At 37.2% G+C, this 18,259-nt stretch overlaps 1 protein-coding gene across 3 annotated transcripts in view; it reads left to right on the top strand.

Moving 5' to 3' along the window:
* Positions 1-18,259, top strand: part of MELK (maternal embryonic leucine zipper kinase) — an 89,900-nt gene that overhangs the window by 21,303 nt on the left and 50,338 nt on the right. For all 3 annotated transcript variants that reach the window (XM_056806720.1, XM_007497994.3, XM_007497995.3), the window contains 4 exons: positions 4,723-4,866; positions 6,887-6,955; positions 14,093-14,185; positions 15,553-15,651. In XM_056806720.1, coding sequence (XP_056662698.1) covers positions 4,723-4,866; positions 6,887-6,955; positions 14,093-14,185; positions 15,553-15,651 — 405 coding nt within the window. The remainder of the gene's footprint in view (positions 1-4,722; positions 4,867-6,886; positions 6,956-14,092; positions 14,186-15,552; positions 15,652-18,259) is intronic.

The following is an 18,259-nucleotide window of genomic DNA, read 5'->3' as shown; positions in this document are numbered from 1 at the left end:
CTCTCAAATGTTATGATATTACAAAACATCCTTTTTGCTGTTTTCTCTACACCTTGTAGTTCAGTACATTGGGGTGTAATATAAAATCTGTAAAAAAAATGAAGTTTTAAGCCAGGCCATATCATTGAGCTGTGGATAATTCTGCCCTTTTTCATTTCTGATCTAATGTCTTGTGACAACCCCCCCCCCCCCCGTCACAGCATTCTCTTTTCTTTTGCTTATAATTTTCCTCATTTTCAATCTTATTTCCTCTCCTGACTACATTCTAACCTCTCTTCTGGCCTAGGTCGACGTAGCATTATAAATTGAGAGTGAGAAGAGGCCTTATAGGTAATCTAGTAGATATCCATCCCTTGTGTTCTTTCAGGCAAAGACACCAGTTTCACCAGTTCTTCTCTCATGATGTCACCAATAGCTTAATGAAAAATTACTGCCAGTCTTGCATAATTATTTATATCTGTGCTTTCATCTAAGCACATGGAGTAACAGTCTGCCTTTTGTGATGAGTTGCTGACTAACATCACTTGCCATGTGCTGGACTCAATCTTTAATAGTATTTCTGCTAAGTGGCATCTCAGAGATACATTGAATAATTTTATTCTTGTTTGAGAAATGAAAAAGGGAATTACTCCCAGATAACATGACCGTTTTGATAATATTCCCATCGGAGAGGGGTTTACCATATTTTGTTAAGCTCAGTAAACTTTGAAAACTGGCAGCTCTCATATTTGTTCTAGAAATATAGTTGCAGAAACTAAGATACTGCAAATGATATTTCCTCAATTTCTGTTCAAGAACCTCTTTTCTGTCAGTTTTACCAAGCTTGGCAACACTTTGATGGTTGGTGTCAAAGTGCCACCTGACCCTTGATGTGAGATGCACAACACTTTCATTACACAGAATATATAACACTTTCCCATTATGTTAAATCATTCCAAATGACTCTAAATCTTCTGTTTTGTGAATGAGATGCTTCATATTTTCCTCAGTTTTTTCATTCTTTTGATTTTGTTTTATAGTGTCCTGCTGCCTTGTGAAGTCACTTGATTCTAGTTGTATTCTGGTTCTTAAAGACTGGATTTCATCCCTGGCTTTTTGGTCATCCTTCTCCTTCTGGTCTGATTTTCTTTGGAGGTCATCTTTCATGTTCTTTACCTCATCTTTCATCTCCTTTGCCTCATTTTCAAGCTGGTTGGTTTTGGCTTTCAAGACAGTATTTTCTCGTTTTAGTTCAAGGGCCTCTGTTTCCAGATGACTTATTTTAGTTTTTAAGTTCTTTTCTCATTTGTCTAGAGCCTCTCTTAACTTTGTTTTGAATTGTATTTTGAGTTCTTCCAAAGCCTTTATCCAATTCACTGGGTTTTCTGTTTTATTGCTTGGTGTTCCCCTCTCCTTCTCTGTTCTGTTTGCTCTTTGTTTATTGCCTGTATAGAAGCTGTCAATTGTAATTTCTTTTTTCTTTTTCTGTTGTTTGCTCATATTTACCCCCTTCTTTACTCCCTGCAGTTGTTTGTGCTCTTGCTCCTCTCATTTTTTTTTTTTTTTGGTTTTGGGCTTTTCTGTCAGTCTTCCCTCTTTGAGTTTTGTCAGCAAATCTCTCAGTGTGGTCTGTAGGGGAGGGGTATTGGAGCTTTTGCTTCCCTGCCCTCTGTTGGCTTTGATTGGATTAATGTCCAGCAGTTTGTGGGGGAGTGGTGTTGGATCTTGAGCTTCCCTGCCCTCTAAAGACTTGATGGGATTAAGTCCAGCTGGGTTGGACTGGATATGCCCTGAGGCCAAAACCTCCTGGAAGGAGGGAGTAATATGTAGGGTCTCTGCTACTGCAACTAGGCTGCCTGCTCTGCACTCCTTCTCTAACTCCTTCCCTACCACCTGTGTTCCACGCTCTGAGCCTCGCACAGCTTTGCCTGCAAGGTATTCCCTCAAGAACAGCCCCTTTGCCCGCTCAGAGGTTCCACCTACTGCTGGAGGCTTAGCACCCTAGGTGGGGGAGGGGTCCTCGGACCTACCTTCTCCCTTCCCCTTAAACCCTAGTGTTCTCGAATTCCAGCTTTTGGAGGGTATACCTTTTGAATTGAGTCCAGCAGGAGGGTTCGTTTGCTCTGTCGTGTTAGGTTTGATTTTCAGTCCCCTGGGAGCATTTAGTTTGTAATTGGTAAGGAAGGGTTTTCAGAGGTCTGAACTTCCGCTGCTTCTAGGCCGCCATATTGACTCCGCCTCCCTTCTCTTTTCTTTTGCTTATAATTTTCCTCATTTTCAATCTTATTTCCTCTCCTGACTACATTCTAACCTCTCTTCTGGCCTAGGTCGACGTAGCATTATAAATTGAGAGTGAGAAGAGGCCTTATAGGTAATCTAGTCCAATTTCCTTATTTTCTAGATATTGTCCCAGAGAAGTAAAGGGAAATGATGCCAGCCATGTAGAGTGAGTCTGTAAATTTAGCTTGCTTGATCTCAAAGCCATCATTCTCTCCACTATACTCTTGTCGCTTTCTCTGTCTCTCAGCTTCCTAAAGGTTCCTAAATTACTGCTGGCATCTCAGACTCAACCTATCTGAAGCTGAGCTTATGTTGTTTTTGCCTCTAAATTTCTTCATCTTCCTGACTTAATTGTTAGTCACTGATGTAGTTCATGTACTGGGATTTTTATTCTTCAATCACCTCTCATATTCATTCCCTTATCAAGTCCTATAGCTTCCGAGTTTTTGACATTTTGTCTGGCCTTCTCTTTTCTCACTGCTGCCACCTTCATACATCATTAGCCTTTTCTTGTTTGGTTGTATTAAATTAACCCCCCCCCCCCCCCCAACAAAGCCCTCACCTTCCATCTTAGATTCTATACTTAGTATTAGTTCCAAGGTCAAAGAACAGTAAGTGCCAGATAATTGGGGTTAAGCAACTTGCTCAGGATTACACAGCTAGGAAGTGTCTGAGGTCAGATTTGAACCCAGGACTTCCTGTACCCAGACCTAATTCTTTATCTATTGAGCCACTTAGCTACCCCTGTTAGTAGTACCTTATTACAAACAGGTACTCTTACCCCTGTGTTCAACCTTTTCTAATCTTTCTTACACATTTATTTCCCACACACATAGATCTTAGTTGTGTCTCTGTGACTTTGGACTATTAACTTCCCTGTTTAGGCCTTGGCTTCCTCCTCTGTATTAGAGTACAGGTCTCTTCCAGTTCTAAATTCCATGGCCCTCTAATTAAAGAATATTCACTGCTCTGTTGCCCCACAAAGTAAAGTTGAAGATCTTATGACTTTTGTTTCCCTGCCTTTGTGTACTTCATGTACTCTGTTCCAGCCAAACTGACCCTGTCTCTTAAGGGTTTCATGGGCTTTGTTCTCTCTGCTTTGATCCTGCTACTTCCTGTGCTCCCTCCTCCTTGAACTCCCTGCTATATTCCTATCTGTCCATTGGGCACAAGTATCACACTGACTCTGTGAAGACTTCATTGAGCCATGGCTTCTTAGGCCTTCCTTCACTTATCTTTCTAATATGCTGTAAATTACCAAATGTTTACTAAGTGTCTACCAATATACAGAGCACTATGGCAGCTTCTAGAGATATCAAGATGGAATAAAATGTCATAATGCCAGCCCTGAACTCTGCTGGTATAATTATAACAATGATCGAAAGTTAGGAATGAAAGAGATTCAGAGAAAGTGCTCTATGAAAGTTTGAGGATGAAGAGAATTCTTTCATTGAAGTGGTTGGGTTTGGGGAGATGAAGGCTTTTACTTTGCTATACAAATTTGTTATCAAAGAGAGTATCTGTTGACAATATAAGAGGGAAGTGAATTGGTGGACAGTGACAGATGTGGAGATAGAAAGCATTTTGTTTAAAAAAATTTTTTTTAAATTAAATTAAAATTTTATTTATATATATTTTATTATTATTTTAGTATTATGTATATCATATATATTACATATATTTTTATTTATTTTTATTTAATTTTAATTTGGATTTTTTATTTTAATAAGAAAATAAGTTTTCTAAAGTTATTTGATCCAGATCGTCTCCCCCCCTTTTTCTGTCTCCCCTCCTGGAGCTGACAAGCAATTCAGTCTATGGTATACATGTATTACCACTGCAAACATATCCATATTCTTCGTTTTTGTAAGGGAATAATCTTATAAAACCAAAACCCCAAAACATACACCCAAATAAACAAGTGATAAATCATAGTTTGCATCTGCATTTCTACTCCTACAGTTGTTTCTCTGTAGGTGGGAAGCATTCTTTGTCATTAGTCCCTCAGCATCGTCCTGGATCATTGTATTACTGTTGGTAGCAAAGTCAATGAAATTTGATTGTTCCACAATATTGCAGTTACTGTGTACAGTGTTCTCCTAGTTCTGCTCCAATAAAACATTTTTAAAATTACACAGAGGGATGAGAGTGGAAGTACAGAACAGGTTGGAGTAGTTTGTTACTACCTACATAAGCTAGTGTGTGTGTGTGTATATACATGTGTATGTATACTCCTATGTGTGTTTATACACCCATAAACTCTGTATGAAGTAGAAAAGTTTATTTTAACAGTCCTCTTCCTTTTTCCTCCTCTGTTGAGATGCATTTGTTTATTGATTGAATTAAAGACAAAACATTAAAAAAATACTCATAAAGGGTATAAAGGAAGAACATCTATACATTTCTCTGTGTTCTCTAGAGAGAAAGCAATGACTAAATACATGTTGTTTGTTCTTGTTGCAGTACTGCCCCGGAGGAGAGCTGTTTGATTATATAATTGCCAAGGATCGTCTGTCAGAGGAGGAAACACGTGTCTTCTTCCGTCAGATTGTGTCAGCTGTGGCTTATGTACATAGTCAGGGTTATGCTCATAGGGACCTTAAACCAGTAAGTGACTGTTCTACAGTTAGTTTGACATCGAGCTTCAACATTTCATTTGCCTGTGATTTTCAAATATTCAGATGCTCTTTCTAAGCAAGCCATTGTTTTTCAGAGACATTAAGCATTAGTTTATTTCATACCTCTGCTCCTAATGTTGGCATCACCATGAAGAATGCTGAGCATATTCAGGATTTTTAGTGAGTACACATGGACAGGGAGAATTAATTTCAATGAATTTTAATTTTATTTAAATAAATAAAATTATTTTATTTATTTATTTAAATTTATTTAAATTAAATATTTAATAAAGTAAGTAAATAAATAAATAAAAATTTTAAATTAAATATTTAATAAATTAAATAAAAAAAATTTTAAATTAAATAACATTAATTAATTTTATTATCATGCAAGGTATTCATGCAAAGACAAATGAAAAAATAACCTTTGCTCTCATGGAGCTCCTATTCTACTGGAGGGATGTAAAGAGATTAGTAAATAAATATAAGCTTCATTGGCTGGTGGGTGGGTAATCTATGACTCAGTGGATAGAGTCAGATCTAGAGATGGGAGGTCTAGTATTCAAATCTGACTTCAACCACTTTCTAGCTGTGTGACCCTGGGTAATTCACTTAACCCCCCATTGCCTAGCCCTTACTGCTCTTCTGCCTTGGAACCAATACACAGTATTGATTCTAAGATGGAAGGTTAGAATTTTTAAAAAATCAAAAAATGCATCAGCATCAGGAAGGCAACAATAACAATTGAAGAAATGAAGATAGATTTCACAGAGGAGGTGACAGCTGAATCTTGGAGGAAGAGATGAAGTGCATTCCAAATAAGGGGAATGACTTGTTTGAATGCAAAGAGGGCAGAGATGAACATTAGTAATAGACCCATTCATATGTCAAACATCCTTATAAAATCTAGCAAAACATAATATGAAAAAAAGTAGAAGGATGAGAATAGAAATATATTTAGAGTAAGGAAAGGCTTGAAAGGAGGAAACAAAGTCTGTTGAGAGGTTACTAATAGTGGTGTTCTTTAGTGTTAGCTGTATTCCCTTCCCCTCAGCTATATTCCTCGCTGATTAACTTTAGACCACTTTTTTTGCCTGCATTTTAACTAATTCACTTGGTCTCAAAGACCTTCTGCCAAGGACCTCATTTTTTCTAAAGTGAATCACTAAAACTCCTCCAAAATTCAGCCTCTATCTCTGCCTAATCTTCTGCAGATAAGTTGCTTTTTTTGGTGAGGATACTCAAGATGTGATTGAAAGCATACATTGGAAATTCTGGTTGGTAAGGTAGGGGGCATATCTAAACCCTCTAGAACAGGAGATCTCGAACTTTTCCAGTCATAAGTGCCTTTGGAAATTTATCCATGGATCCTTTCAGAATAATGTTTTTAAGTGCATAGGTTACAAAGGAAACCAATTATATTGAAATATACTTATCAAAATATAAAAACAACCACCAAAAAAACTCTCCAAACAGCATACTGACTCCAGGTTAAGAATTTCTGTTCTAGGGTTTGGAGTCTATTGTTCTAAACCAGGCAGTTTTTAATCTCCAATGAAGGGAGTTGGTGTTCTCATTCACTCTGGAGCCACATTGTTGAATGGCAGTAACACTCATCCTCTGGGTGAATTTGAGGCTTAGGTAGAAGGTTCAAACCATCAGTCTTTGGGTAAAGGTTGATTTCTTACTCTTCACTTTTTCCTTTGGTATGTAGTCTCCTTTTCTTGGGACTAGTAGATGTAGGATGTAGTGAAATAGAAGCAATCTTAGGAGCTGTCTTTGATCACACTTTGATGTGATTCTTTAAATTGGTCTACATCTCAAGTTCTCTCCCCTTTGTTTACAAATCATCTCCTTAGTAATTAATACCATTAAGATCATCCTGCCTCAGAATTAACTTCTATAAAACTTATTGCTCTTAAAACACAATTAACAAGAGGAAAATTTGTGATGTTAATATATCTTGACCAAGGAAACTTAGTTATTAGAGATTTTTTTCATTTCCTCAGGAAAACTTGCTGATTGATGAATACCATAAATTGAAGTTGATTGACTTCGGTCTTTGTGCAAAGCCCAAAGTATGTATGATGATTTGACTTATTTTACTTGTAAGCACTTTTTTGTTTTTCAGTGTTAGATGTTTAATGGACAACATCTCATATAATCATTGAATTTTGGAGTTAGAGGAGATAAAGGAATTGTTTTAAAATTGTTCTGCTCTTTGTACTTAAGATTGAAATTACTCCTATTTCATATTGATTTACTACCCATTAACCCAGTAAATCTTTAAAGAAAGGAGTCTAAATTGACTAGTTGTGTCACCCGGAGAGAAAAAATTTGTCTTTAACAGCTCTAATTTTAATATCAGGTTTCAAAGAAATTAAATCCTTTGATGGATCCATGATCTCTTCATGAGTGGGGTATTTCTTCCATAAGTTCAGATCACACCCTGGCCATATCTTCTCATCCCAAGGAATCTAGTCTGTCCTTTTTTCTGAGATCCTCCATATAAGACCCTTTCCCCACCTTTTCCAACTAGAAACCGTCTTTTAAATCCTTTAATGTATCCTGAATACTGAAGTTCAGGCTCTTTATTATCCTTTCCTCCTGACACTAGCCTACTAGGACCTAGATGTCATCTTCTTAAAGACTTGCACCTGCCATTTGCCTTTTTCCATTGCTCTTTTTGAAATTTCTGCTTTTGGAAAAACCTACAATTTTGTTTATTTTGAAGTTGGGCTGCTCTGTGATTCACAGTTATTCAGCATTACCAGGATAAAATTGATGTTAAAAAAGATGAGTTTTTGTTTCAGGGAGCAATTTGGGATTATTGAAAAATTTAATTTATAGTGAGTTCCACATTTTCTTCCTCCCTCTAGCTCTTTTTCAGCCTATTGAAAAGGCAAACTCATTATCCACATAAAGACATGTAAAACACATTTCTGTAAAACACATTTCATGTTGCAGGAAAACCCCAAACAACAAAACCCACGGAAAAAAAAGTGAAAAAAAAATACTTGAGTCTGATTTCAGAATTTATCATTTCTCTCTTTGGAGGTATAGAACATTATTCATCATGAGTTCTTTGGAATTGTGGATCATTGTATTTATCAGAGTAGTTGCTGATATTTTCTTGGTTGAATAAATGAAAAAAGTATTTAAGCGATTATTACATGCTTAGCACTGGGCTAAGGCTGATAATACAAATATATGAGAGAGGTATTTCTCAAGGAACTTAACATTTCTAATCAGGAGCGTGTAGTGGCCAGAGAAGGATATAGTCAGTGATGTTGAGTAGGGCCATAGAGCATGAAAGATGTGGGAATGGTTGGAAGGATTTGGCTGGGGCTGGGTAGATGTTAGGAGCTCTTACCAATCATTGTGATTTCAGAGCAGGGATGAGAAGGCTCACCTGGACACAGCTGCAGTATCCTCCCTTGGCAGAAAGGATCAGGTGCCTGGGGTCAGCTTCATATGGTTCCGGGGCATGGCAGTGGGTAGGGTAGATGACAAGGAGAGAGTATGATGGATCATTGGGGCTGACTAGATGACCTCTTACCAATCAGCATGGCCCCAGGGCTGGGGGAGGAGAGTGTGGCAGGAAAATCTGGAGTCTTTCCCCACTCCTTAAACATGAGGTCATAGATGCAGAGCAGAATCTTGGAGGCTCATCTAATACAGTTACTTCATTTTATAAATAAGGAACTGAGACCCAAAGTTAAGCAACTTGCTCAAGTTGATACAGAAAATAAGGGAAATAGGATTCAAACCCAGGTATTACAATTCCAAATTCAACCCTTTCTGCTTTCCCATTAAAAAAAAAATCCATTGGATTTTTTCCTTTTGAGAACCTGAAAAAGTAAAGTCAGAATCTGAATGTGTTTCAACTTGCATCACCTCCAACATGCCTTTCCTTTGTAGTCAGGCTCAGTCATTCTTCACTTTTTCTACCTCCTCCTACAGAGCAGAGATGTTCAAGTTCAAATAATGTGATTATCTGTCAATGATTATGGTGATCGATTGCTATAGAAACACTGGCTAATCATAGTCCCTCTTACGATTAGTTTTGCTTATAAATATTCCTAGGGCAAATCTAGCTCAGTTAGGGCTCAGCTTTTCTTTGGATTGATTTCCCCTCTATTAGATTTCCTTCTGCTATCCTCTGTCATGTTTTGCAAATCATCTTAAATTTTAAACCAGTTTAGCCTTCGGCTGTTGTGTGTTTTTATTTGGTAAGGGGATGATGTTTGCTGGCTGAGGTGGTTTCTGGGTATTTTTGGTCATCAAATTATGGTGCTTATTTCAGATTGGTGAAGTGTTGCCAAATAATGGTGATAATCATGGTCATCAGTTTTTGTTTACTTAGTTTTTCCAGAGTTAACAACTTGTTTAAATAAGTCAGTTTGGAACTATTGTTATTTTATAGAATGTTTTTTCACCTTTTCTTTCTAATTAGGGGGTGAAATTTTTAACTTTTGATAACCAACCAGTTGATGACCTGATTGCATATAGACAGCTGTTAATGGTCCATTTTCTGAGAAGAAATTATTTTCCTACCAATATTTAGAACATTTTCTTTTTCATGATATTTAATGTTTGTCATGACAGTGCTTTCTAACACTCTTTAAAAAGGATTCACAGTATTTAGGTGTGAAACTTCTGAGTAATGTGCATGACTTTTTTTTCTACCCTATCTATCAAAAAACAATGTTTATGGTCATTGATTTCACAGGATCATAGATCTTGAGATAGAAGGCATGTCAGGGGCCACCTAGTCCAGTTCCCTTATTGTACAGATGCAGAAACTGAGGCACAGGGAGGGTAATGACCTGCCTAAGGTCATACAAGTAAAAAGTATCTGATGCAGATTTGAACCTAGACCTTCTAACTCCAATGCCAATGCTTCTTTCTCCTGCCCCTCTTTCCAATTTCTTCAGTAGAATCTTTATACTTTAAAATGGACAGTGCCTTTTTGCTTTTATTAATCACAAATACAGTAAGAGAAGAAGACCTAAGATCTCATAAGATAATGTTTTTCATTGTCTTTTGGCATATAATGGAATCAACTTTATTCTTCATCTGGAAAAAGAACTATTTTGAGAGCCTTCCTTATATTTGGTTGCAATTTCATTGTTCATTTTATTTGAGTGAATGAATGAAGTAAGCACTTAGATATTTCTAGCACTGTTAAGCACTAGAGATACAAACAGAAAAATAAAAATTGTCCCTCTACTTGAAGAAAGCTTAAATCTTATTGGGGGCCATGGCACTAGTGGAGGGTTTCAACTGCAGGTCAGATGATCCTATGTGTCAAAGGGTAACAAACAAAGCACATGGTAATGCCTTTACTTTAACATTTTCAGTGTTAAAACCATCAGTGTCTGTTGTTGAACCATTTGTCAGTGCCAAGGGTTTTGGTGACAACTTTCTTTCCTAGGTCTTTCCTGAGCAAGCTGCTTCCCCATTGGGCCCGATACCCAGGATGATAGCTGTGGGCCCTATTGGGCCCTGTTCTGGAGGCTTTATCATTCCTAGCACTCTTGGGTTCAAGGTCCTGGGCTGACTTTATTAGGGGTGTGAGGGGAGATGGTGGTGACTAGACCTGCCCAATGCATGTGTGGTCTTGTCTTAACCTGAGATCCCTGGATACTTCAGTAAGTTAGGCTTGTCCCACCCAGTGAGTAAGATTCAAGAATGTCAGTATTGAAGTAGAGTACTCTATTTAGAAGTATAGTGACTTGGGGCAGTTAGGTAGCACATTAGATAGAACACCATGCCTTATGAGGACCTGGGATCGAATCTGGTCTCAGACAGTGTGGAAGAGAGAGAATTTGCAGTGTTATCTCATGCAAGAAAGAGATAGAATTCTGGCTGCCAATGGGGGATGGGAATGGAATCTCCAGCTAAGAAAAGGAGGTGAGCAGTTGGGGATAGAGTTTTTTTCCTTTTGAACTGAGAAGGAAAGGAACAATTCTTACTGAGTTTATCTGGCTACAAATCCCTTGCTGAACAGAAGAGATCCTGACTATCCATCTGGCTTTATAGTTGTTAGACAGAGACTTTTTCTCTTTGGGGAAGGCAATAGCCTATCCATCAGAAGATTTCCTTCAAAAAGCTATAGCTCTGTCTCAAGAAAATACATTATCCTGAATATACAAAGATCCTAAGGTCATCTGGGACTTAGTCCCTAGACTTGAGCTTCAAACCCCTGAAGAAACTACTTGGAAAATAGTTCAGGGACTTCCTGTTCCCTCTTTCTTATCCTATTATACCAAAACTCCTCCTCTAATAAATAGATATTTCAACTTACTGAGAAACCAGACATTTTCTTCAGTGTACTAAGGGAATCATAGATATCATCAACTAAATAAGAAAATAGTAACAGAGATTGAAGGGGATTTTCTCTTACCCTTAAGCTCTGGTGAGATCCAACTCCCATTTTCTCTAGGACAGCTCTGCCTGGGAGGGAAGTGGTGTTCCTTTTTATCTGTTCCCTCCTTCTCAGTTACCTGTCAAACTTTGGTTCCTGATCCCCTGCTAGTAAACAGTTCTACCTATATGACCTGGACAAGTCACTTAATTATAAATGCCTAGCTCTTGCTGCTCTTTTTTCTTAGAATTGCTACTAAGACAGAAGTAAGGGTTAAAAAAAAAAGTATAGCAACTTTTTTTTTTTTTGCTGGACAAAATTTTAAAATGGAAAGTAATGTTTTTAAGATTGTACAAATCTTAGAATTCTCAAGGCTTAAGGCTATTTTGAATTTGTATTTACATGCATGCCTCAATGTAATCTAGAAATGATTTATGTTCTTGAATGCTTATACAATTGGAGCTCAGGGTCTGGCATATCATTTGAAACTGAAAAGGCTTTTAAAAATGATTATTCTTTTGGATGTTCACAAATCATGTATGCAGTGCCATCACAGATGACTGAAAGGGCTGTGGAGAGAGGACCATGGTCACTGTTATTAGACTGTAGTTTATTTTCAGTGATTCAATTGAAGAAACATTATTTTGTTGTGAGTGTGCAGGGTAACTGCAAGTCATGACACGAAAGGCATCATGCAGTAAATATATGATTTATTAGAGATGGGGAGCCCAGGTGTTATACCAACTAATTAACCCACATACTGTTATGAGATCTGGAGGAAATTATGAAATCTAGATGGATAGAGCCTGTAGAGGAGGATTTACAGAAGGAAATGGGCAAGAATTACACAGAATGAGAAAGTATGGACATGTTGTACTCTCTATGATTGAGATAATGAATCCATCAATGTTTCAATTATTTTTATGAGTTGATATGACTAATCTGTTGCTAATGATGAGTGAAGCTTTTGACTTCTTATAACACAAAGTATTAAATTGCAATGATGTCTAAAATTGACCTGTTGCTTCTGAGTTACTTAAGTCTAGGCTTGCTGTCAAATAAGACTGAAATTCTTAATATTTGAAAACAATATTTTAAGTTTATTTTCTTCCACCTTGGGAGTGGCTTATATATAGCAAGCCTGGGAAGACTTTAGTGTATTCTGTCTATATTCCCCTAAGACCATTTGTAGCTCAACATATGTTCTCTTTAAAAATTGTTATATTTAAGTTTGATTTTAAATAATGAACTACATATTTAATCCCTTGGATGGTTTAATACTAATCCTGAACCTTAAGACTGGCTAAATATATCTCTTGATATCATGAAATCCTAGGTGTTTGACTTTCTTAGCTTCCTTATGTTCTTAATATAGACAATTCAGTCATCACTAGTATAGAAGTGGCTTGAGTGTGAAATGGCTAAAGTACTTATTAGACTTATTTTTCTTTTGTGTTGATGGTCCTGATTGACTATCTTGTTTCTTCTCACTGCCTATTTTTTAGGGGTTCAAGCACAGGTGAGTGTCACTGTGGCCTGGCAAATTAATATATGAAATATATATGAATGGAAATATTGATTTGAGTTTGGTCCAGACCAAGAAAAAAATCAAAAACACTGAGAGTTGTAAATAAAGAAGAAAATTTTATGAACAAAAATAAAATCCCTCCAATTTAAATAGGGAAGGCTTTTGGACCTTTTCAACATGGAAATTATGTAAGATTGCTTTTATTTGGAGTGGACAAAAGAGTCTGATGTGTATGTGAAAACCAGATGATTTAGAATGGTGGTCAGGTTTAGGCCTGGGCATAAGGAGCAAGTTTTGCCCATTGGTGTTATGGTTATAAGACACAAATACAAAAGAAGTAGAGAAAAGATTAGAGGAAGAGCAAAGCTCCTATAGTGGTCTGTCCAACAATTGTGTCATATGCTATAAACTGATTTTTGTTTTACCTTTTTTCCTCCCAAGATCACTTCTTGGTCTCTTGCCTCTAGCTCTGGCAAAGTGTCCCTGAAGATATGTTGCCTCCATAACAGGAAGAATTATATAGTGAATGTGCAAGGTTATGCTTTGATAACCTCCCCCATGGCTCCCTCTAGGCCCTAGACCTCTGTGCCTTTGCTGCCAGCTGTCACTGGCCCTTTTGCTCATGTTGGTGGCACTCCATCAGTTTTAGACCTTGGAAAGAACCTCAGAGATTAGGAAGTGTCATGGTGTCAAACTCAAATAGAAACCAGGGGCACTAAACTGTATGTAAACTGTAGGCCAAATGTTGAATCAGTTTTAAAACATTAGACTATACTTTATCATAATTGCTTTGTTAAATATTTCCCAATAATATTTTACTCCAACTAGGGAGATACCTGGGACTGCTCGGGGCCACTTGTTTGACACCTCTGTCATGCAACCTTCTCATTTTACAGATTAAGGAATTGAGGCCGAGACAGATGGCATGTCCAAGTAAACACAGATAACAGCAGAGGCTCGATCACATCTCAGGTTTCCTAGTTTCTAGGCTAGCGCTAGCCTGAGGTTGTAGAGATTTTAGAAGCTGTGAGCTTTCTGTTTACTGATACTCTAGAAAGTTACTCTTTATTCTTTAAAGTAACCTTAATTCCCTTTATACATTAGGAAGAACCACCTTAACTCTGTATGTCAGTGTGGCACAGCTTCTGTGATTTCTTGTAATCCCATGATTTATTTGTCCGATTAGGATGCATTTGTCATGAAGTAGAAGCCTGACTTTTTTCCTTCCCTTTGTCCTCCCTAATTTGCAGTGTCTTCTAATTTCTGCTCTCTGCTGAACCCTTTGGGTAGAAGTTCAATGTTCTGTCTCTTCTGCAGGGTAACAAGGATTATCATTTACAGACATGTTGTGGAAGTCCGGCTTATGCAGCCCCTGAACTAATTCAAGGCAAATCCTATATTGGATCAGAGGTATCTATATGTTCTTCTTGTAGTTGTTTTTTGTATTAAAGGTTAATGTACCGTTCTGGCCTGGGTTAGCTCAGCTGGTTACAGCAGGATACCAAGAGGAAAGAGGCCCTCTGTGAGCCACTTAGCTTAGAGCATAGAGAAAAACTCTTCTTGCCATCTGTTTTGTAAGCATCATTCATTCATTCATTCATTCATTCATTCATTCATTGGGTGTTCACAAAAGAAGACTGGCCGTGAGTATATATGTAAACAGAGCGTTACCATGGGGGAAAGAGTAGGGGGTCTGGATACAAAATGTACATGACATCGGTTTATTGTTCTTCTTATATATGAAGGTTTACTTTTTTTTTAACTTTTTTTTGGAAACCCTTACTTTCTGTCCTATTTACAATTCTGAGGGCAAGGGCTAGACAAATAGGTAACTTGCCCAGGGCCACACAGCTCGGAAGTGTCTGAGGCCAGATTGGCATCTATTTTTTCCCAAATCCAAGCCAAAAGCTGTATCTACTCTGCCACCTAGCTGCCCCTACTAGGTTTATTTTCACTTTTTTTTGTACTTGTAGATGACACTTAGAGCTACAACTTTTTAAATGACCCTTATGTGAACTTCTAGGCAATTTTATATTACCTCGATTTAAAGACTGTCCTTTAGATGTGTCAGTCAATTGCTCTATGTCTGCAGTCACCATTTCCTCTGACCTCTTTTTTCCAAAACACTCTTCCTTGGATACCACTATATATGTTGTCTTCCCCCATTAGATGGCAAACTCCTTGAAGGCAAGGATTAGTGTTTGCTTTTATTTGTATCCCTAGTACCAATAAGTGCTTAATAAATATTTTTTCACTTATTTTTTCTTTCATATGATATTTCCTGAATTTATCGTAGTTTACAAATATGACTTAGATTCTTAAGGCCTCAGTTTCCTTATTTGAAAAAAGAGAGGTTTGGAATAATGGCCTTATAGCTCTCTTTCTGTTCTAAGTCTAGACTGCCTAATTGCTGCTTTTACTGAAAATGAAAATGCCTTGTGGGTTTATATTGTGATTTTCTAGATGATTACTAATGATTTTTTATAGTTTCTCCCCAGGTAGTAATTTGAAACTAGTCCTATAATTACTAGGATCATCTCAGATTAATAGTGGTACATATTTAAGCTCTGTTTGACTTTTCAACTTGCTTTTGACTGAGTAGATAGAGAGACTTTATGTAGTCTGAAACCTCTTAAGACATGAATTTGCTTGAACTTTGTATCCCCAGCTCATTTATTCTTCCCATTATCCAAACAGTAGGAAGTTATAGTATGTATGAAGATTTGTTATTAGTCCAAAATTTGTCTTTAATGTAATTTGGGTGTTTTCTCCCTTAGGCAGATGTTTGGAGTATGGGAATTCTCTTATATGCACTACTGTGTGGATTTCTACCATTTGATGATGATAATGTCATGGCTTTATATAAGAAGATCACGGTAAGTATTCTATGGTAAAATTTAAATGAATATTTTGCATTTTAAGCAATTGTTTAACACTGAAAAGTGTTAGGAAAGTAGGTAGTTTACTTGGTAGATGGTGCATACTTTTAGGGCTCTATGCTCCCATTCATGTGGGTACACTCCAAAGGCACAAATTGTAATCTATCTATACATTCTCATCCTCTGTGACTATTATTCATGTTCTTCTATAAATCTTTAGTAGATGTTTGCCAGCATGGTCAGGATCTTCCTCACACTGTCTTGTTACTGTACCATGTGCCAATGTATTATTATACACTCTCAAACAGTTTTCTCTTCCTTTCTGTATGTACTGGTTTAACTCCCTTTTTCAGTCATATGCTATTCTAACACTAGCCTTTATGCCACTTGTTCTATGCTTTTCCATTTCCATTTTTCACTAGTTTTTTTTTTTTAAACCCTTACCTTCCGTCTTGGACTCAATACTGTGTATTGGCTCCAAGGCAGAAGAGTGGTAAGGGCTAGGCAAAGGGGGTCAAGTGACTTGCCCAGGGTCACACAGCTAGGAAGTAGCTGAGGCCGGATTTGAACCTAGGACCTCCCGTCTCTAGGCCTGGTTCTCAATCCACTGAGCTACCCAGCTGCCCCCATTTTTCACTAGTTTTAAAAACTGTTTTATGTTGATCTTTTTTATTTTCATGTCACTTAGATTTCTCCCTTATCCCTTTTCAATTTCCCTTCCCAAGTGTCATTTATTAGAACAAAGTTTTTGTTTAAAAGAATAAAGATGAAGAGAAAAAAATTCAACAAAGCAATACATTGAAAAAAACTGATATCATATGCAATATTCCACATCTGTGGGCCTTCCCTTTCCCTACTTCTGCAAAGATATGGCAGAGGTGTCTTATGTCTCTTATTTGGGGCTATGTTTATTTATTGTAATTTTGAAATATTTATTTTTTGGTTTGTGGGTTCAGTTTGTGTTGTAGTCACCACGTATCTGGCTTTCCTTCCTCTACTCAACTTCACTTTGTATCTATTCATTTAAGTGTTTCCAAGCTTTTCTGTATTTGTCATATTCGTTGTTTTTAATTATATAGTAATATTACATTCCATGAATGTATTGTAGTTTGTATAAATGAGAAACTACTTTGTTTGCAGTTCTTTGCTACCCCAAAAAGTGATATAAATATTTTGGTGTATTCTCCCCATTGCCTTTTTTTTTAAACCCCAAACTTCTGTCTTTGAATCAATACTGTATATTGGTTCCAAGGCAATAGATTGGTAAGGGGTAGGCAGTGGAGGTCAAGTGACTTGGCCAAGGTCACACAGCTAGAAGTGTCTGAGGCCAGATTTAAAACAAAGTCCTTCCAACTCCAGGCCTGTTGTTCTATCTGCTGAGGTGTCTAGCTGCCTCTCCTCATTGTCTTTTGAGTGACCTTTAATTGTTCAGATCATGGCATTCCCCAACTTCAATGACTCCATAAATTCCATAAATCAAGGATGTTGATGTTGAGAAGGTGGAGCAATTTTAAAATAGTGCATCTCTTCTTCCTATTCATTTCTGGAATAATTCCATTTTTCATCTGTAGCGCATGTCCAAGATACATGTACTGATTATCAGTTCTATGTGTTGTTGATCCAAATGCATTTCCTAGTTGGGAAGGTTGATATTCTCTATCTATTTGTTGTTTTTGTGTATGGATAGTTAGTCTCAACTCTTGAGTGAAAATGAATTTCATGTAGAAATTCCTGGACTTTATGCTGTCAACACTATTCCATTTGCAAACAGGAACATCTAGTACATCCTACCATCTAGAGGAGCCAGATTCTATTTGGAATTTACTCGGCAAATACCTTAGTCAAAATGTGTTTTCTTGTCTTGCTTGATATTAATTAGAGGGCGACGGAAAACGGTTATTGGAGTTTTAATGGAATCTTACATTTGTGCATAGGAAATTGTAGAAATTTGTACTTGTAGAAATTTAACACTAACCCTAACCCCTTTCTTTGACCCTCAAGGACAACTTTTGAATTTCAAAGGAAAAGGTTTACTCTTGATATTGAAGTCATAACTTGCTTCTTTTCCTACTGTTTTTATTGAATTAAGGAGTCAAAGTTCTTTATCTGTAAATAAGCCTCTTAAGGTAGTGTGGTAGAGAAAAGTGGACATGTGCACTGTACAGCCATTCTAATGGTCTCTTGACTTCTAGAGTCTTGAAGACCCTTGTTTATAACTTCATTTATTCAGAATGGTGTTCTGCCTCCTCTTGGCCCGATTGAGGTTGAAGTGCACCACTAACGGGCTTGGGAAAGACACATCATAGAGAATATAGATTACAGAACCAGGAGGAAGTGGAGACCTTTTTCCTAGGAACCCAGAGTGAGCAGGCGTGCATTGGCCCTGCTTTTGAAAGAGAAGGCAATGGGGCTGGTCATGTGTAGCTAAGTGCCTTCTTTTTCTCTAGCCCACTTTTTACTATTTAATAAATAATTATAAATTAAGATTCCATCTCCAGAGGATTTTAATCATAACACACCTTTTGGATTATAATAACATTTTGCTCCATCAAATTAAATGCTTTTGAAAAAAATCAATACAATAAATACAGTGAAATCTTGTATT

This window comes from Monodelphis domestica, chromosome 7 (genome assembly GCF_027887165.1).
Source record: "Monodelphis domestica isolate mMonDom1 chromosome 7, mMonDom1.pri, whole genome shotgun sequence".
Lineage (NCBI taxonomy): Eukaryota > Metazoa > Chordata > Mammalia > Didelphimorphia > Didelphidae > Monodelphis > Monodelphis domestica.
Note: the sequence above shows the minus strand (reverse complement) of the source record. Positions and strands in the feature narration are given on the sequence as shown.